The sequence below is a fragment of the Schistocerca serialis genome, chromosome 1 (genome assembly GCF_023864345.2).
Source record: "Schistocerca serialis cubense isolate TAMUIC-IGC-003099 chromosome 1, iqSchSeri2.2, whole genome shotgun sequence".
In the NCBI taxonomy this organism is placed as follows: domain Eukaryota; kingdom Metazoa; phylum Arthropoda; class Insecta; order Orthoptera; family Acrididae; genus Schistocerca; species Schistocerca serialis.
In genome coordinates, this window is record NC_064638.1 from 887,142,106 (window position 1) to 887,164,215 (window position 22,110).

The 22,110-nt window shown below is 39.2% G+C and overlaps 1 protein-coding gene across 1 annotated transcript in view; it reads right to left on the reverse strand.

Moving 5' to 3' along the window:
• LOC126411226 (beta-glucuronidase-like) overlaps positions 1 to 22,110 on the reverse strand; it is a 136,423-nt gene that overhangs the window by 44,974 nt on the left and 69,339 nt on the right. Inside the window, exons 7-8 of the mRNA XM_050081349.1 lie at positions 20,845 to 20,991; positions 10,542 to 10,714 (exon numbers count right to left, since the gene is read on the reverse strand). Coding sequence (XP_049937306.1) covers positions 10,542 to 10,714; positions 20,845 to 20,991 — 320 coding nt within the window. The remainder of the gene's footprint in view (positions 1 to 10,541; positions 10,715 to 20,844; positions 20,992 to 22,110) is intronic.

A 22,110-nucleotide genomic window follows, 5' to 3' on the forward strand; every position in this document is an offset into this window, starting at 1 on the left:
CCAAGAACCCAGCAGAATCTCCAGTCTATCCTCAAATCCTTAGGTGCATCCCAGAACCTCACCCTGGAGTCCATCTCTCTTCTCGCTCGTACCACTCCCTGTGCATCTACCTTCTACATGCTTCCTAAAGTCCATAAACCCAACCACCCAGGACACCCCACTGTGGATAGTTACTGTGCCCCCACTGATAGAATCTCTGCTTTCATAGATCAACACCTTCAGCCTATTACCTGCAACCTACCCTGCTATATCAAAGATACCAACCATTTCCTCCACTGACTCTCTGCAGTTCCTGTTTCTTTACTACATGGTGCCCTGCTCATCACTACTGATGACACCTCTCCTTACACTAACATTCCTAATGCTCATGGCCTTACCACTATTGAACACTACCTTTCCCAATACCCAACATATTCCAAACCAACAACCTTCTTCCTAGTTGCCATGATCAACTATATCCCCACCCATAATTATTTCTCTTTTGAAGGCATCACTTACAAACAAATCTGGTATGTGGTTATGGGTACCTGCATGGCATCATCCTGTTCCAACCTATTCATGGACTATTTTTAGAGGAATCCTTCCTAAACACCCAGAATCCTAAGCCCTGCACCTGGTTCAGATTCATTGATAACACCCCTGCAATCTGAATAGAGGGTGAGGACACACTATCCACATTCCTCTAGAAACTCAACAGCTTCTCCCCCATTTGCTTCACCTGGGCCTATTGAACCCAACAAGCCATCTTCCTTGATGTTGACCTTCACCTCAAGTATGGCTACAACAGTATCTCTGACCATATCAAAGCTAATAACCACCAGTAATAGCTCCACTTCGACAGCTGCCACCTGTTCCATACCAAGAAGTCTCTTCCATAGAGCCTAGCCACCAGTGGCCATCGCATCTGCAGTGACAAGTGGTCCCTCTCAAAATATACCAAGGGTCTCACTGAGGCCATAAAAGACCATAATTTTCCTCCCAACCTTGTACAAAAACAAATCTCTCGTGCCTTATCTTCCCAGTCACCCACAACCTCCAAAGTCTCCCTGTCTGGCCACAGAGGAGCATTTCCCTCATAACTCAGAACCACCGACTGGAGCAACTGAAATACATTCACTGGCAGAGTTTCAACTACCTCTTGTCATGCCCTGAATGAGAAATGTTCTGCCCACTATCCTTCCCAGCCCTCGCACAGTGGTATTCCATCATCCACTGAATCTACACAATATACTTGTCCATCCCTACACAACCCCTGCTCCCAACCCCTTGTGTCATGGGTCATATCACTGTAATAGACCTCTATGTAAGAACTGTCCCATACATCCTCCCTCCACCATCTATTCCAGTCCTGTCACAAATATCACCCATCCCACCAAAGGTAGGACTACAGGATTACCTGTGAAACAAGTCATGTGATCTACAAGTTAAACTGCAAACGCTGTACTTCATTCTATGTGGGTACGACAACCAACAATCTGTCTGTCTACATGAATGGGCACCGAGAAACTGTGGTCAAGAAACAACTGGACCATCCTGTTGCTAAGTAACCACCCAACATGACATTATTCATTTCAATGACTGCTTCACAGCCTGTGCCATATGGATCTTTCCCCCAACACCAGCTTTTCTGAATTCTCTCCCTGCAATATATCCTTTGTTCCTGTAACCCTCCTGGCCTCAAACTTTGTTACTCATTGTCCTCACGCATCTAGCCACTTCCCTGTTCCCACTCCAGCACTACACAGTGCTCTGTTCCACCAATGCACCCAGTCTTTTTACTTCTCAGCTTTTATACTACTTCCACTCTCTCCCCCCCTTTCTCCCCTGCCTGCCCGACTGCTCCTAGATGCTCTACCTTCCCCCCAACTTGTCCCTACATGCTCCCCAGCAGCACTTCACTGTCCCCCACCCCTAATCTGTATCCTTCCTCCTTCCCACCCCAGCCTCCTCTCTGCTGCCATCCAGTTGCCTTTCCCATCATGCACTGCTGCCGCTGCTACTTGTAGTCTGGCTTCAGCTGCTAGAGACTATGGTCATATATATATATATATATATATATATATATATATATATATATATATATATATATATATATATATATATGTGTGTGTGTGTGTGTGTGTGTGTGTCACCTATTTTTGACAAAGACCTCATTGACTGAAAGCAGTCTTTTTGTTGTACCTATCTGCGACTCAGCATCTCCACTATATGGTGAGGAGCAATTATCCTTCATAATATTGTTACTTCCTCAAATTTAATCTAAGGCAAAAAACCATTGTCTTTAATTTATTTTGTGTATATAATGTGCTGTAGCAAGAAAGAGACATTGCAATGCATGCTGGGCAGAGCTAATTGCATCTTAGCAGAAAAGTGTTCTATCTATTAAAACACTATCAGAAACAGTCAGACAAATGTAGACACAAAAATGATAGTTTTCAGAGACTGAGTTGGAAAGAAAGAGCAAAGGTGTAAATGAAATGGACTAAAACAGGAATTGAATAGGAAAATCAAGTAGAATCTCATACAAGAAATTCACAGGAGAGCAGGATTAAGTGTTACCAACAGTCAAAGTTTAACATCAAATGAGATCTTAAAAAAATAAAAGAGAGAAATGGTAGGGCAGCTGTCAAGTAAGATGAGAGTCCACTGAACGAAGGCAGAAGTATGGACAAGCATCAACAATAAAAATAAAAGTACAAGCAATGAGGAAAGAGAAATAATTGAGAAACCGTAAAATATAAAAGACTGGTGAGAAATGAAAATAAGGAGTAAGTGAGTTTGTGTCCAGAAATGAAATGGAAGTAAATATTGACAGGAGTAACTAATGCAAGCTACATCGTGTGGCACTACAAACAAAGCACATGCTATAAAAAGTTTCTTGATATCTTGGACTGAGATACTGATGCTGGGAAATTGGAGATATGGTGAAACTTCACCAAGACAAGGCTGTTCTGGTTTTAGCACTTTTTTAAAAATCTTTGTTGGTGTGTTACTGTTTAAACTCTCTGTGTGACTCGATTTATCACTGATAACTTAATGGTTGTCAATCCAAAATCAAAATATGAACATTGGTTGTGTACCAGCTAACATCCACCATGTGTTATTTCAGGGATCTCTTTTAAGTTATCTTAATACCCCTGATGACAAACTTAACATTTCAATGCACTAAAACCTATAAAAACAGCAGTTTTAAATAAATCCATGATGGTGTCATCAAGGAGTTGGGACAGCAAGTGTATAGTCACAGACTTTATAAACCTACTGTTTCAGTTGTCAGCACCATCATGAATTTATATAAACATACTCTGACATCATCATATGTTTTACATGGTGCAGAATATTTCAAGCAGACAGGAAGTTTGTTAGATGATATAGGCTTCAGAACATCTGTAACATTCAAAATACTGTGTGAGTGTGGGTAGTTTTATGTTGAGCAGAACTGATTACAATATTGAACGGCACTGCATAGAACATGAAATGTGTTTCCACTTACGCTATCCTGAAAAAAGCGGAACATGCACTGGAAAACAGACACTGAACTGCATTCGATGAGACTTCTGTTATTAAATGGAACACGGCTTCTGGGACAGGCATAATAATCAAAGCACTAGAGATAAAAATATCAGACAACACACTTATTGAAGATAGTGGATTGTAGATGAGTATGCTCTGGGATCCTTTGATTGGGAGTTGAAGCTGGCACAGCAGTTGTGCCCCCAAAAGTCACTGGTGATGGTGCAGCTATATAAGCATGGCACCATCATTCAAATGATGGTTAACCACTTGACAGTGGCAGAGGAGATTTCTGCTGACAGCTCATGGGCAGTTAACAACTTGATGTGGCTTGAAACCAGAGGTAATTTTATTAATTATGTTTCATGTTAATCAGGTTCAACAAGTGAATGTGGTTTGAGTCACTTTGTGTCTCCATCCACATAATTACTTTGTTTATAATATCCAATATGACATATGCACTAGTAATGTCTTCTATTCATTCTTCTTCTTCATCTTTGACCATTTTATCACTCTCATTTTGTACAGCATCACTAATGTCTTTATCATTTATTATTGCTGAAATCTGTTTCTATCTGTCAATGACTGCTTAGTGGCTCAAGTCTTCAATATCAATATTTGACTGCAGAACATCACATTCAGAATGGGTATCATTGTTGTTGAAACTGTGTCACAAAATTTTTCATCTGTTTCATGTTCTTTAGTTGAACACTTGTACCAGCAATTCCTAATATCAGTCAATCAATGCTTTGCCATGCCATGTCTAATATACTGGATATCCAATCATGTTCAGACTTACACAATTCATGAATGTTTCCATTTGTTATTGAAATAAGCAATTGACAGTGATAACAAGCCTTAAGTGCTTGCATGAACACCTGATCCAGTGGCTGAATTTTGTTTTCAGGTAAATGTAAAGTTTTTATATTTCATTCATTTGAGAGCAACACATTAGCAGGTGGATAAGCAGGACAGTGATCAGTGATTAGTAGAACTTCTTCTCTCAGCTTAAGTGATGACAAATGCTTCTTCACTGACTGAACAAACTCTGTTTTTAATCATTTTATGAAGATGTCACATATCATTCAAGCATTCTTTGAATGCATATAACTCAACTGTAGTGATGAAATGTTTACATGCTCAAATTATCTCAGGCTTTCACATTGTCTATATAGAAAGTTTTATGATTGTGTCTACCTGATTTATTTGTAGCAGAGATGAGCATAATTCTCCCTTAATTTATTTTGAAATACCAGAAAGTTATACATCAATAGTTCTGGTTCTAAGCAGTTAATAATAAAGCACCATTTCATCCAATAACACACTTAATGATCATTAAAATTTTCATCTAATATTACTTTCTAGAGAACTTCAGGAAATTGTGAGGCAGATTCACCATAAGAAGACCTTGCTTCTCCTTCAATGCTTCTTTGCTTAATTCCATGGAGGCATTACTACACCAACCAACCAGGATTAGGGATTTTTATACATATGTTAATTTATGAATGAAATCAGTTATATATATATATATATCCTGCTGAAATATTTCCATGTGATTAAAGATATGCCTAAAAACTATGTCAAAAGACTCTGCATCCTTGATAGCTGCTAACTCAAGACATGACAAATATAACCTCATGTTAATCTGTTTTTTACATTTGTACAGATCACAGATTTTCTTTTGCAAACAATGTTGTTTTATATTATTCATATACCGACAAGGTTTTTCACTAGTTTTCCTAAATACAGCAATTGATATACAAAGATGATGTGACTTACCATACGAAAGCGCTGGCAGGTCGATAGAAACACAAACAGACAGACACATGTTTCTATCGACCTGCCAGCGCTTTCGTATGGTAAGTCACATCATCTTTGTTTTTAAATATATTTTTCCCATGTGGAATGTTTCCACATATATATATATATATATATATATATATATATATATATATATATATATATATGGAATGTTTCCCTGATGATGTGACTTACCATATGAAAGCGCTGGCAGGTTGATAGAAACATGTGTCTGTCTGTTTGTGTTTCTATCGACCTGCCAGCGCTTTCGTATGGTAAGTCACATCATCTTTGTTTATATATATATATATATATATATATATATATATATATATATATATATATATATATATATATAGTTATAATAGAGGGAAACATTCCACGTAGGAAAAATAACTCTTTGTCTTTAAATATGTCTGCTTGTGTCTGTATATGTGTGGATGGATATGTGTGTGTGTGCGAGTGTATACCCGTCCTTTTTTCCCCCTAAGGTAAGTCTTTCCGCTCCCGGGATTGGAATGACTCCTTACCCTCTCCCTTAAAACCCACATCCTTTCGTCTTTCCCTCTCCTTCCCTCTTTCCTGATGAGGCAACAGTTTGTTGCGAAAGCTTGAATTTTGTGTGTATGTTTGTGTGTCTGTCGACCTGCCAGCACTTTCATTTGGTAAGTCACATCATCTTTGTTTTTAGATATATATTTCCTACGTGGAATGTTTCCCTCTATTATAACCACATATATATATATATATATATATATATATATATATAAGATTAGTTCCTAAGTATATCAATTGCTGTATTTAGGAAAACTAGTGAAAAACCTTGTCGGTATATGAATAATATAAAACAACATTGTTTGCAAAAGAAAATCTGTGATCTGTACAAATGTAAAAAACAGATTAACATGAGGTTATATTTGTCATGTCTTGAGTTAGCAGCTATCAAGGATGCAGAGTCTTTTGACATAGTTTTTAGGCATATCTTTAATCACATGGAAATATTTCAGCAGGAAATTGAGACTAGATGTGTACTTAAGCTCCAAAATCTGATGACAAGGTAGAAGTCACGTGTGGGGCAGGAACTCACACTTAAATCTCCTTTTCAATTTTTTCATAGGGTGCGGTATTGTGCCAGTATTTAGTTCTCTGGGCCTGAGTTGAAACAGTTAGACAAGGGTCTCACGCATAATAACAAGCAGCAGTTTATGCAAAGGCAAGTTGAATACCTAATCATTCACACCAGAGTAGCATTAGATTCAATTTTTTCATAGGGTGCAAACTCATACTATTATTCAGTTCTCTGACCGAGAGTTAAAACATTTAAATAAGGGTCTCACACCCAATAACAAGCAGCAATTTATGCAAAAACAAGCCAAATACTTAATTACACATGCCACAGCAGCATTAGACCAGGTGAAAGCATTACCATCAGAAAAGAAGAAGACTACAGTTAAACTGAATGAAGCTGTCATCTAACAGACAGAGGACTAGCAAAGAAGGTGGGTGGGTTCATGATGAGATTATGATAACTAAGAGTGTTAACAAGAAACTAATTGATGATGATGCCTTTACTGTTAGCTTAGACAAAAGTAAAACAGTGGTTATTTAATCATAGGTAGAATACAAAGAGAAAGTGGAGGACTTTATAATTAACAATAATGTAGAGCAAGCAAAATGCAGCCTGACTAATAAGTTTGTGGCAGAACTAAAAATAACTTTCAGGGGCATCAACAAGACTTTCGCAGAGCCTCAAAAGAGAAATATTCTTCCTATGAGTCTTAGAAGACCAACGCTCCATGGGACTATCAAGCTTCATAAACAGAAGCCCCAGTTAGGCCAGTTATTAATGCCACTTTTATCCCAATCAATTGGCCAGATTTCTCAATAAGGTACTTATTTAGCATCATTTTTTTCTTGGGATCATATACAGTTAAAAATAGAGAGGAGGCTATTAAATGCCTACAAGCAGTGAAGATACCTACAAATGCTAGTATAGCATCCTTCAATGTAAAAAACATGTACTCTAACATCCCAGTTAATATGTCATCTATTATTGCAGACGACCTATGCACCTTTAGTTATCTGGAGGGTGATTGTCTCAGCAAATTTTTTAAACTGTTTGCTGTTCTCCTTAAGTACAATTACTTCATATTTGGAGATAAAATACATCAGCAACATACAGAATCAGCAATTAGTTCCCCAATTGCAAGCATCTGTATTCCCCATTTGGAAAGCATTTTTCAATGACCATCCTAATTTAAAAACAGAATGCAGCTGAACAAATGGTATCTGGATGATGTCACTATAATTTTTGATGGTAGTGTTGAACAGATGAATATAATGCAAACAGCTGTTAATAGACAAGCTCTGAATATTTAATTCACAGTGGAGCATGCAGTTCATGGACCCTTACCATAGCTCAATCTTTGTATTACACTGGAGGGCAGTAATCTCAAATTTGGTGTATAACATTAACCATCAACAACTGATACACTAATTCATAATTAATCTGAGCACCCAAAATCTTATAAAATACCTGCTTGTAAGTCATTTGTCCATTGGATGCTAGCAGTACCATTAGGATCAGTGCTTTGGAAGAGGAATTACAGGCCATTAGATATACAGCACAGCAATTAAGGCTGTCAATGATTTGTTTTAAAAAATGGAAAAATGAAACAAAAAAGGACTGGGGGAAAACAGATTAGTCTCCTTGTCAGGCTAGACAATGATGTAGACAAGAAGAATTATTGAAGAATCACTTACTTTAGTCCCATATCTGAAACTAGGGAGATGTTTGAGGTCTGTGGGTGTTACCTCCACCCATTTTGTGCCTAAAACTAACAGGCAACATTGGGTCCATCATGAAGAGTGTATAGTTTGTCTATATAGTAATTCTGGTATTTCTGGTATCGAATTCCCACAGTTTGAAAGCAGATGTATCTGGCAGATATGGAGACATTTGCAAACTAGGTTCAGAGAACATAGTGCCGCTCATAATCCTAAGTTAGCTTTAGCTGTTCATTTGGAACATAATAGGTACAGCTGAGCAAAAAAACTTAAACATAAAGGCATCTCAGCAACTCTTTTCAGTGTCTACAGCGGTCGCTACTATAATACATTGTCACATTTGGTCATCTTCACATTAAGATGTATTTATAAGATCTTGTCTCCTGATCTAGATGGCTGCATGGCATTTCAACTGTCAGGCATCACATTATGTTTTCAGAACAATGTCCAGCTTTTCTTTTAATGGGCTGCACACAATATATTATTCCTCAGCATGACACCTACTGTGTAGCACTGTAGCAATGCATATATTGAAGATTTTTTGGTGTTTTCTAGTTATGCTTGGGGATTTTATGCAGTGTGATTATGTAGGTTGCCTTATATTTGTGTTGCACTTTCTACATATATTGCCTTGCATTTTTAAAATGATGTACTCTGTATATGACACATCTTCCATTATTATGTTTAATTTGTGGTATATCAGTTTTCCCCTTTTATATTTTACATTATGGTTTCATTAATTCTATTTTTTGACAATTTCATTACGGATTTTCATTATTTTTGGTTCTTAACAATTATATTTTACATTGTGAGTCTTGCTTCTATTGTTTGCTCTGTACAAGTCCTATCATAGTTAATGCTATACATTAAATAATGTGGTTTTAGCACTATTAGTAGTGGGTGGTGTTTGAGAAAAACATAGGGGTGTGGCCAAGTTTTTAGCTATGATTTCTTTCTTTGCCACTACTGCCCTTGGTATTAGTTCTGGTGGTAGCCACTCTCTGGTGTCCTCATTGCAATTTGTTGCAGTTTGCACAGCAGTCAGTTGACTGATCATGCTGGGCATCCATGATATGCAGCACACTTATATGGTAAACTGCTTTTCAAGTTCACAAAACTGGCATTTTACTTTCTTAAGCCCATGCCACATGTCTAGGTGTTCACAGTTGACAGTTGGTTCAAGGTTACAAAGTGTTTATTTGCACTTACATTCACATTTTCTTCTTCTTTTTTTGGTAGACCCCATTTACCAAGTGCAGTACTTGTTGACTCAAAGAACATTTTCATGTCTCATCCATACAGGATCTCACATGCTACTTGAAAAAAATTATTGGATTTTTACATCATTGGTATAATGTTCCATACACAATCAGGACATGACCTGATGCTCACAGTTGTGTAGACCTTTTTAATGTTATTTAATTTGATATAGCATTCTTCTCAGTTTTCATTGTTTTTTGTATCAACTGAAGATGGAATTTACATACTGAAACCCAGGTTTTGCGTACAGTTTTATCCAAATAAAGGATTTGTCAAGTACAACTGGAGTGGATTTATTCATCTTAAAAAATATTAGTAACTGTTGTGGATGTTCCACAAGGAGGCTATTATGACTCTGAAATCCAACCATCAAAAGTATCAAGTTTTGTTGCCAAGTAAATCAAAGTTAATTTGCAGCTTGGGCTTTAATAATTGGCTCAATAAGTGGCACACCTTAAGTTAACTTTATTAAAAGCCACCTGTAAAGATATTCATGAAGTACACTGTCTCTTCCCAGTTTTGTCCTTTTTCTTTCCATTCCCACTTTTGACTATGTTTATAAAACTTCTAAGTTTATTTTTGTTTCATCCATTCCCCTGATTAACCTTTCAGGTACACCACACTCACATGCTGAACTTCTATTTGTATCAGCATTCTTCATACAATCAAAAATTTTTAGTTTATGATTCACAGAATATGCTTCATGCTCCTACATTATCATAACAAACAAACAGAAATCTAGACTCTGCATGAATAATGCATGATGTGCATTATGGTTGTGCTCATTTATTATTGTCAAGCCTTCTTATGTAGTCACTTTGTCAACTGCATTGCAATATTAACCATGAGGAGTGTATTCAGGTTCCCACCCAGCAACAATCATGATATAATGATACAACACAAACCCGGGGCCATGTTTAGTTACCCCTATTACTTTTGATTCCTATTTACAGGGACTGAAAGTTACAGGGGCAAATGGTATTATAGAAATGTTGCATGCAGACAGTACCAAACTTTTTACACCACATTTTATCTAAATCTGCAGAACATCAAACTGCAGTATATCACACTTTTTCTGGATTAACAATAGGTAATTAAAAAGCTCCACTAAACATAAAAGTGATTGGCCAAGGTGTATCTAAACTGTATTTAATTTTATTTATAACAGCTGCTGTACTTACTCAATATTTACTGCAGCACACTCATCAATAATGATTAAGCCTTCCTTATCTGCAAAGTCCATGAGTTCTTCTGCATAAGGATAATGTGATGTCCTATAAGAATTTGCTCCCACCCATTTCAGCAAATCATGGTCACGAGTAAACAAAGGGAGATCAATACCTTTACCACGAATCTGAAAATGTAAGTGGGATTATCTATCTACATTTAATTTCAGTTTTCAGTTAATAGTCATCTGTCTTATCATGATCATAATGATGAAAAAGAAAGTGCAGTTTCTTGGGAAATGAACTTTACAGACACAGTATAGCAAGATTGTAATACATACAATATTCCACTTTAGATTAGAATAAGTTGCTACTCAGCACATAGATGAGATGTTGAGTGGCAGACATGTGCACTTAAAAGTATACTTAAAAATAGAGTGAGCTACTGGACAAAGTCCTGCTTCATATTGATATTCTAAATCTCAAGAAGGGCATTGTCTGAAACCTTAGTCTGCTTTTAAATACACCTTTAACATGGCTGTCTGCCACGCAACACTTCGCCTAGGTGGTGTGTAGCAATCTGTCCTAATTTATGTTATTGTTATTCTACCCAAGATTTTGTACTGTTTAATATATTAATTTATTCTACAACGGATGATTCTGGTTCATGAAGTAATCTGTACTTTCTGTACAATGTATAAAAATAGAGAACATGAATTGGTACATCTTACTGCTTCAACGACAGATAGAAATAGGACAAACCTTTTCAGTGATTTTTATTTCTGTTTTTTCCAGATACATATTTGGTTGATGAAGAGATTTCACAGGTACACAAGTATTAAAAGTTTTATATTTTCTTGATTCATCAAGATATCTCTTGCAACACTTCATGCTGAATGGTTTTGAAGTTATTTGCAAAGACAGACACTCTCATTTGATGTTAACATTCTACCAGCTGTCTAAAAATTTTCAATTTTTTCATTACATATGTCTTGAATTTAGTAAAAACAGTAAATATTGTCTCTAAAATCATTTCAGCTCACTTTCTAAATAAGCATGGTGAACAACACCTGGTCTATTTATAAAAGAATTACATAAAATTCTTTTCTGTGGCCTTAGAAAGCTTTTTTACAGACATTGAACTAAATGAAGACTAAATCAGTGGGTGATATATAAATATCTTTTGATTTGAAGAGAATAACACTTTGATTACAGAAGAGTTTCATTAAAGAATGAATAAATTCAGTGCATAAAATATGATGAAAAGCTAACATTTATCTGTGGTAGAATGAAATGATCTGCAATCAGTATGCTGAAAGAAAGACAATGAGCACTAAAAATAATGTTACTGAACCAACTCATATACTGGTGTACTTCAGGTGCACAGAAATAAATTAACAGGGATAAACAATGCCTTTGAGTTCATCTGAAACATTGAATACCATATTCAAAAGTTAGTAGAAAGGCTATATGCCACGTGTGTTACCAGTAACATTTTTAAACAATGACAGAAAATGTAAATCTCAAACACCCAAACAATCCAAAAACAGTGCTGGCTAGGGAAAAAGGATAATGAATAACAACAAGGAACACAAAAATAAGAAAATATGTAAGAGAAACACAAAAGTGTAGTGCTGAACTAATCGACACATAACTACACCTCCACCACTACATCTGTGGTGTGCAGCAAATTTGAGTAGCAAGCTGTTCAGCAGCTCCAGGCACTTCCAACTGTGGCCACCGGTCATTAACAGTGCCTCAGTTGCCTGTAGCAGGAGGCAGCAGCTCCTGGTGGATGAATACCTACTATATTGTCTTGCACTGACTCCAGGGGGCTTCTGTTGTACATGCTATTGAACTGTAATGTTCTGATTACATTAGGCATGTCACACTGTGCCTCAAATAAAGGTTGTGGATTTTTCATAACCACATTCCTTATTGTGTTAAGAGTTGGAATACAAGTGACTACAAGAAGAACATTTGTGTGCTCAACCTCAGTGATTGATTCTTAATGTAATTTCTTCATGGAGGCATTACTTCAATCACTTCTCCACCAACAGCAACTTACTATGGTCACTCTGGAAAAACACATGGCTACATTGTCTGTTCAGGCTCCACCATCTCAAGTGCATTAGCTGCTGTTTCCACAATTTCACAACTCTGGTGAAGATAGGGAAGTTTATGAAACCATGAGCACTTTTTGCACTTAGGGTGACAAACCAGGACATTTGTAAGATTCTATTTTTGTCGTGGGTTTCTCCTCACATTATCAGTTGTTGTGTCAGTTGGCTCCTTTGCAGGAACCAACCTCCCTTTCCATTGATGAAATGTGTAATTTATTGTCTCATCATTGCAAGCTCACCCATGTTATTGCTAGTCATTTAGAGTTCTGCAAGTGCCACAAGCAGCCACATCAGTCTTATCAGGCTTGGACAGTGAAGCTACAGGGTCTGAGTCATAAGTGTCACTTTATTGCTAAAACCTCAAAGGAATCCTATGCCAACTCCATGGTTCATGATGGAATCATCTGCCTTTCACCCAACAAGGAAGTGCATTAGAGGGTCTTTCAACTGAAGATCAATCATTGGAAGAAATTTAGGACATTGCTCAAATTTTGAGGTCTCCTGCACAGTAGGCCATCAAATCAAAGCATGGGGGTACATCGCCATCATTAATAGTGAATCACAATGGTGCATAGCAACAGGCTCACCAAGTGAAGAATAAGTCAATGCTGTGCAAACCAGGAATATTGGCCACATTGGATTATCCTTTTGGCAGGCATAACAACAAGGACAGTGTGCAACACTTCTACCATACCACTCTTGCTTTGTGCAACATGAGAGAGCTGTACGTTCCAGGCAGTTGTTGACACGTCACAAGTGCTGCAAGAAAGGCCAAATTGTGTCAGTTTATCATTTCAAGCATTCCTCCAAGCAAATAGACTGAGCATTAATTCAATTGCATCATTTTCTGCAGATAACAATAAACTCTTTATTGGAGGGTCTGTGCTGAACAACCATTATCACTGCAATTGGACACTGGGGCAGCTGTTTTGCCCCTCAACTCTCAAATGTAGACATGGCTGGGCTCCCCATATTTGGCTTCCATTACATGTCATATGGTAAGCTACAATCAACAGCATATTCCTATTCTTGGACAATTTATGACTGCCACAGGGCACAAATACGTAGTCTGTGCTATCACATATTTGGTTATTAACAATCCCCATATTGAGAATTTGTTTGAGTTAGACATGTTTGTTGCTTTTGACTCTGTGCATCTTACATCAGATCAGATCACTTATGAAGACCTGGATTCTATGTGCTCTGAATTTTTGGATTTATTTTCTGAGTGTTTAGAGTGTGCCAACAATTTCACAGTATGTAAACAATTGGCTCAGTCGCATTTCTTCCAGGTGCAGCCAGTACCTGTGTCCCTACAGGAACAAGTTAAACCTGAAGGAGAATCATTCAAGTGGTTTCAATAAACTGTGGGCTATGCTATTAGTGACTGTGAGAAAACCATCAGGTCAGCTCCGACTTGAAAAAACCATCAGGTCAGCTCTGACTTTGTCGTGACTTAAAATTACCATAAATGCAGAGTTTGTTATTGCTACACACCTTCAGCCCCTAACTGATGAGTTACTTGCAAACCTGGCCAATCCTTTTCCAAAACTGACTTACTTGAAGCCTATCTGCAGGTTCCTTAGGTGATGCACTGAAACAACTGCTTGTTGTGAGCATGTTTTTGATCTTTATCAATATCAGCATCTAATATTTGGAGTGTATAGTGCCCTGGCTATATTTCAATGCTTTTTGGAGCAACTTAAAGCTTATGTTCCTTGCTGCATCAACTACCTTGATGATGTTGTCAGCACTTGTGCTATGACAAAAGAACACTCATATAACCTCCGTTGTCTCTGCACTGTTTTTCACACCACAGGCCTGAATCTTAAGAAGTTCCAATTTTTCAAACCTTTATTGTTTATCTTGGTCATGAACTTTCCAGGCAGTGTGTTGAACCCCTGGAACAGCATGTTGCTGCTATTATGGGATTGCCTTGCCCAACCAATTTGTAGAAACTGCACAGATTCCTTGGGAAAATGGCATGCCATCAAAGGTTTCTTTCAGGTGCTGCCTCTCTGTCTCACCATCTGCACCAATTGGTTTGTAAAAATATTCCTTTCCAGTGATCGCTGGACTTTGAGCACACCTCTGTGCAGCTCAAAAACAGTTTATGTTCTGCACCTTGCTTTATAGCTTTCCAACTTGGTAAACATTTAGTCTTGATCACGGTTGCATTACATATGTGGTGGGGTTGGCTCTGGCCCATTGTCACATGCATGGCTCTGAGGAACTGTTGGTTTTAACATCGAAAATGCTCAACACAGCTCAGCAACACCATCCACAAGTCAAAAAAGAAGCCCCTGTGAATGTTTATTCTGTCGTAAAATTTCAGATCTTCTTATATGGTATAAAATTCCACTTAATCAGAAATCATAAACTTTTACTTTCCTCGTTTCACCATTCAGCTGCTTTGCCCAACAGAGCCATTCATTGCATTCAACACTGGGCCTTATTTTTGTTAAGGTACAGTTATGAGATCCATTTACATCCTACACTGCAGTATGAAAATGGGGACGCATTGTCTCAGTTGCCTACTGGGCCTGTTCCAGTGTTTGATAAAGAAGAACTGCTATGTTTTCAACTTGACATGCAAGTAAGATCAGCCATTGATGGTTTCCCCATTAACAGCATCAGGATTGCATCAGCAGAACTGCAGATCCAGTGTTTAAACAAGTTGAGCACATGGTACAACACAGGCAGCTTGACCATCCATCAGCTGGGGTCTCAGGCCTCTTGTGGAACTTCTATGTTTTCCATTGTCACCTTTTCTTGCTGGATGGTGTCATTCTCTTGCTGATGGATGGGGGTACACAGCTGCACATGAAGGTTCTCACATGGTTACATAAAGGTCACTGGGGAGCCTCCCACACTAAATAATTGACACATAGGCACATGTTCTGGCCTCATATTGATCACGAGGTGGAGAGCCTGGTCACAGCCTGCCGCCAGTTTTACAGTCAACAGGCAGGATCACAGCTGTTTTTCCCCTTGGTAGAACCTTCTTTTGGACACATTTTGACTGTTAGTTGTTGATGCCTTTTCCAGGTTTCCTTATGTTCTCCCTTCAACATCAGTAACAGCAGAAGTGGTGGTCAAGGAGGTGTCAGCAGTTTTCTCCATTGAAGGCCTGCTTGTACAATTGTTTTGGACAATGGTCTTCAATTTGTGGCTCAATCCATCAAGGAATTTTGCCCTCACAATGGCATCCACAACGTCATGGCACTGACTTTTCATCAAGAATCCAATGGTGAGGCAGAATGACTCGTGCAGACCTTCAAAATGTAAATGTGCAAGCACATCACAGAATTCCCAGTGGAAGATGTCCTTACATTCTTTCTCAGTTCCTTCAGAATGACTCCAATCAGGTAAAAGAGCCCAACCGAACTCTTAAAAAGCTGGTAGCTGTGGACACTGCTTCATCTTCTGGTCCTGGACAGACATCCTGCAGAAAAACTGATGTCCTCACAAATTACACCTGGCACTCTAGTCTGGGCCTGAGGGTTCAGTGATGCCCACAATGGCTTGCAGGCATCATCCACTGCCAGATTGGATGCCATGTAGTCAAGGTGCACATCGATGAGCACCTTGTTGCATGCCACTCCAGTCAGCTGCATTCTCAGTTGCATGATGGCACCTTGCAGTGGCCTGCCACTCCAGAATCTCTTCCACTGGCATTGCTGTGCCCACCCACCTTACTGACATGGTCTCCCACTGCTCTACCATTGGCCTGACCACACACAGGTGATATGGAACAGTCTCTAGTTGGGCCTGTGGTGCCTGCTCTTCCAGGGGGGATGGGGAGAGGGGCAGGAGGACACCAGGCCTTTATCAGCACACCTGAAGGCGCCTCCTACACTGCTTCAGGTGTGTCCTCTACCGAAACCAACACTGCTTCCCCTCCCCCCCCCCCCCCCCCCCCCTGCTGGCATCTACTACATTGCCTCTGGACACTGTGGCTCCCCAGTTCCTGGTCCCCAGTGCTGCTTCTGACATCAAAACATCCTCTGCCTTCCTAGGAGACAGGATCCTGTGTCTGCTCAACAGGAGGGGGAGGAAGATGTTCATGTCCACAGTTGTGGCACTTCTGCCCCAACATAGTTTACATGGACTGAGACCTGTTCATGCCCAGGCCAACTGCATTTGATATCATGGACATGTTAACCATCAGACCATCATGGAGGACCCAGCATCTGTGTGCTCTTCTCCCCCTCCCACCTCCCCCCCCCCCCCCACCCACCCCAGAAGAAGGGAGGTGTGTAGCAATCTACATGTCACTACACCTCCTCCATTAAGGTCACAGCATGTGGCGCATTCAAGTAGTGCACTGTTCAGCATTCAGCAGCTTCTGGAGCTCCATCTGAGATCGATGACTGTGGATGACACCTCAGTCACCCACAGTAGGAAGCCAGCAGCCCCCTGGTTGACAAATACCCTCTATGTTGTCTTGCACCAACTCTAGCTGGTCTGTCTTGTACATGCTACCAAACCATAATGTTCTGATTATGTTATGCATTTCACACAATAACGGAAATGAAGGTTGATGGTTTTTTGTAATCATCTTTCTTATTGAGTTCAGAATTAGAAAATGTTCTCTAGGTCTCTGGAGGAGTGAAGTCTTCATAGTGATTGGAATAATGCAGAGATCATTTTCATTCTGAAGAAGGGCTGTCAAACAGATGCAGGCAGCTACATGCCTCTTTTTCTGATGCCAGTCACTGCTGAATTTTAGAACATGTTAAATGTTTTTTGGAGACTGAAAATCTTCTCTGTAGCTGCCAACATTAATGCTGCAAACAAAGATCATGTTGAAACCCAGCTTTCTTTATGCACCTGTGATACCAAGATGGCAGCAGATACTTGCATCCACACTGATGCCATGTTCCTTGACTACCAGATGGCATTTGATAAAGTCTTGCACTGTTACCTAATGAGAAAACTATGAGTGTACAGCAAATATGCCCAGCTTCAAGACGACTGAAGAATTTCTAGTAAGTAGAACACACCAATTCAGTCTTAATTAAGAAAAAGAATAGTGGTTACTCACCATATAGGAGAGATGCTGTATCACAAATAGGCATAACAAAAAGACTGTCACACAAGTAAGCTTTCAGCCATAAAGGTCTTCATCAGGATTAGACAAAACTCTCTCTCTCTCTCTCTCTCACACACACACACACACACACACACACACACACACACACACATACACACACACACAAAAGCAACTCGTACACATGAACACAGTCTGTGGCTGCTGAGGCCAGACTGTGAGCAGCAGTGTGTGATGGGAAAAGCAATCTGGGTGATGTGGGTAAGGAGGAAACTGGGACAGGGAGGGATGACAAGGTAGGGCTGAGGAATGGTAAAATGCTGCTTTTGGGAGCATACATGGACAAGGTGGGGAGGGGGTAGGGCAGCTAGGTGCAGCTGGGAGGTTAAATGAAGAGCAGGGGAGGGGGAAGGGGGGGGTGCAGTGGAAAAGGAGAGAAGTAAAAAGACTCTGGTCGCATTGCTGAAAACAGAGTCATGTAGTGCTGAAATGGGAACAAGGGAGGTGATAGGTGGGTAAAGAACAATGATTTATGAAGGTTGAGGCCAGGAGGGTTACAGGAATGTAGGGTATATTGCAGGCAGAATTTACACCTGTGCAATTCAGAAAAGCTGGCTTTGATGGGAAGGATCCAGATGGCACAGGCAGTGAAGTAGTCATTGAAATGAAGAACATCATGCTGGGCATTGTGCTTGGTAACTGGATGGTCCAGCTGTTTCTTTGCCATTAATGCAGACAGACTGCTTGTTGGTTGTTATGCCCATATAGAATGCAGTACAGGGGTAGCAGTTTCGCTTGTAGATCACATGACTGGTTTCACAGGTAGCCCTGCCTTTGATGACACAGCTGATACTTGTGACCAGATTGTACTAAGTGATACTGGGAGGATGTATGCGATAGGTCTTGCACCTTGGCTTTCACAGGGATATGAGCCATGAGGCAAGGGATTGGGAACAGGGGTTGTGTAGGGATGGATGAGGATGTTGTGTAGGTTCAGTGGTCAGTGGAATATGCCAATGGGAGTGGTAGTCATGCGCTGAAATGAGGTATTTCCTACCCACTGTCCTTCCCACCCCTCACACAGTGGTATTCTGTCACCTGCCGAACCCCCACAGTATCCTCATCCATTCCTACATAACCTCTGCTCCCAAACCCTTACACCATGGCTCATATCTCTGTAGATGCAGGGTCTGTTGCATACACCCTGCTACCACCACTTGCTCCAGTCCAGTCACAAACATCACCTATCCCATCAGTGACAGAGCTACCTGTGAAACCAGTCATGTGATCTAAAGCAAACCTGAAACCACTGTATTGCATACCATGTGGGCATGAAACCAACAAGCTGTTTGTCCACTAGAATGGCCACCAACAAACTGTGGCCAAGAAACAGCTGGACAATCCAGCTGCTGAGCGTGCTGTCCAGCATGACATTCATTTCAATGGCTGTTCCACTGCCTGTGCCATGTGGATCATTCCCACCAACATCAGCTTTTCTGAAATGTGCAGATGGGAAATTCTCTGTGAAATATGTTCCCAAAACCCTCCTGACTTCAACCTTCATTAGTCATGATACGTTACTCACCTATCCCCATCCCTGTTCCAATTTCAGCACTACAAAGCCCTCCATTCTGCCAGTGCACCCACAGTTTTTTGCTTCTGTCCTTTTCCACTGTGCCTGCCATCCCCCTCCTTCCTGACCTCCATCTAATCTTCCAATTGCATACAGCTGCCCTACACTCTTGCCACCTTGTCCCTATGTGTTCCCACAAGCAGCACTTTACCATCAATCACCCCTCTCCTGCTATCCCTCCCACTCACCACACCAGCCTCCACTTTACCCTCCACTACCTGTATTGCTTCTCCCATCATGCGCTGCTGCTCGCAGTCTAGCCTTGGCAGCCAGAGACTGTGGTCATATGTGCATCACATGTGTGTGTGTGTGTGTGTGTGTGTGTGTGTGTGTGTGTGTGTGTGTGTGTGTGTGTGTGTGTGTGTGTGTGTGTGTGTGTGTGTGCCTATCTGTGACTCAACATCTTCACTATATGGTGAGTATCAACTATCCTTTTGGTAATCCCATCATTATCCATTCTGGATTTTCTATTGTTTAGTTAAGAGAACTCTTAAGCTGTTAAAAGTGACTTTGGGCATACCCCAAGATTATGTTATGTGATCATTACTTCTCACAACATACATGAATGACCTAGTGGTCAATGTTGGAAGATAGTCACATATGATGCAGTTGTAGACAAAGATTTCACAATCACTGAAAATTATAGCAAAATGCAGGATTTCAGGGATTGGAAGTTGACCCTCAACATAAAAAAGTAATATATTGTGCACAAATAGGCAGAAAACTGATTAATGTATGGTTGGTTGATTGCTGAGCAATTACTGGAACCAGTCACTTTTATTAAGTGCCTTGGAGAATGTGTACAGAATAAAAAGGATCAAAGAACCACATAAAGCTAATCACAGGAAGGACAGGAGCAAGGCTGAGATGCATTTCAAGTGTGCATTCTACCCAAAAAAGACATAGTTTACAGAACCCTTGTTTGACCAATACATGAATATAAGGTGGTTTGCAGAGTGTAGGTGTAGATGTGTAGTACATGCTGACATAATAGCACCTATGAAACTGAAATGAAGATTGTCAGGACATATATTTCACAGTAGTTTTAGAAGATGGACTTAGAAAATTCTTTACTGACTTTCTCAATGCAGGTACTATCATAGGTGGATTGATACCATCATGAAACAAGCACGGCATCCTTGGGTATGCAGTGTTGTAAATATAATATGTGTAGATGATTATAACATTCTTTATCCAACAGTGAACGAAATATGGTTATTGATGTTAATAATGATGATGATTATTTGGCATGCTTTGAGTGCCACAATATTAGTAATCCCATATATCCCTTAAAGTATCATTTACAAATCTGCTTTCTTTATAAAGCATTAGTTATAGTCACATATGACTTGTAATAACACTCCTGTGCTACTTTTCAGTCATACAGAAATTCAATAGGCTTACTGGCACAAATAAACAATAACAGTTATTGACAAGATCACACTTAAAGTGATGCACATATCATGCATGTACCAGAATATAAGCAAATGATGAAGAGATGTTGCTTACATCAGAATCTTCATGTCTACCAAAACCTCTTATGTAAATAGGTTTGCCATTGATAAGAAATGATGAGTTGTCCCAGAAGAGCTGCCGTATTCCCACAGGTAGCCTGTATACATCATCTGTTCCCCTCTCTGAGGAATTCACATGAACCTGTTTAAAAACCACATACATTAATTGTGATCTGCTGCAACATATACAAATTATAACATATGATACATAAAGAAAGAAAAAGTCTGTAATTAATCTAAAACTATACTGGATTTAATTGAATATTATTTGAACCTGTAGGATTACACTGTGTACAGTAAAAATACGTGTCATATATGATACATCAAAGTCTGAAAACATTCATAAAGACTTGTTTCACAAGGCACAGACATTTTGATTACACTCTCCAACATCGCTGATTATAAGGGCAACATACATATTTTAATTTAGTAGGTAGTCTTTAATACTGTATAACTCCTTACCACTAGATAGTCTTTGAGCTTCTTTGGAAAGACAGGATTATGTATACTATCATGCAAATTTTTAGCTAGACTTTTTAGCAGACTGATACCTGATTACTGGGGTCTTTTTTTAAAGCACTGTATATTGTCGGGATATGCTTTGCATATTGTTCTTCCTCCATGTGTTGTGGGTGTGACACTAGCGTTTTTATTCCACTCAAATTATCTTTTGAAATGATGTAATTGTTTCATATATGTGCATAGATGTAATATGTAAAAGTTATGATGCCTAGCTAGAAGCTGTTTGTATGCATAGTGCACTAGCTGATTCCTTATTAATATGACAAAGCTGAGTTTCTTACAGACAGAACTAATATGCTGTTTACATTTAACCTCATTTTCCACAACAAAAACCTGAGAAATTAGTGGTTTTTACCCTTTTCAGCTTTGTATCATCCACCTCCACATCCATATACACAGACTTCTCTTTGTTTCTGAATAAAGCATTCATAGTATTTCTCGGGTTGTTATGTTTACAGAAATATGTTCTCTCCTTTCAAGCTGTTCAAATTTCTGATCAGTATTCAGTATTGTCAAATCATCTGCACACAACATTATTTTCTCTTTCTTTTAAACACCTGTATCATTTACAAACAGATTAAACAGCAATAGCCCCATTATTGAATCATACAGCTCTCTTTATATTATGGCTTTGGTTTTTGACTAGTATGAGCTATTGATACATGCTGTTCCCTATTGTATAGGTATGATTGTATTTTTTTCATCTAAGACCTGTATAATGTTTTCTGTCAGATTGGCA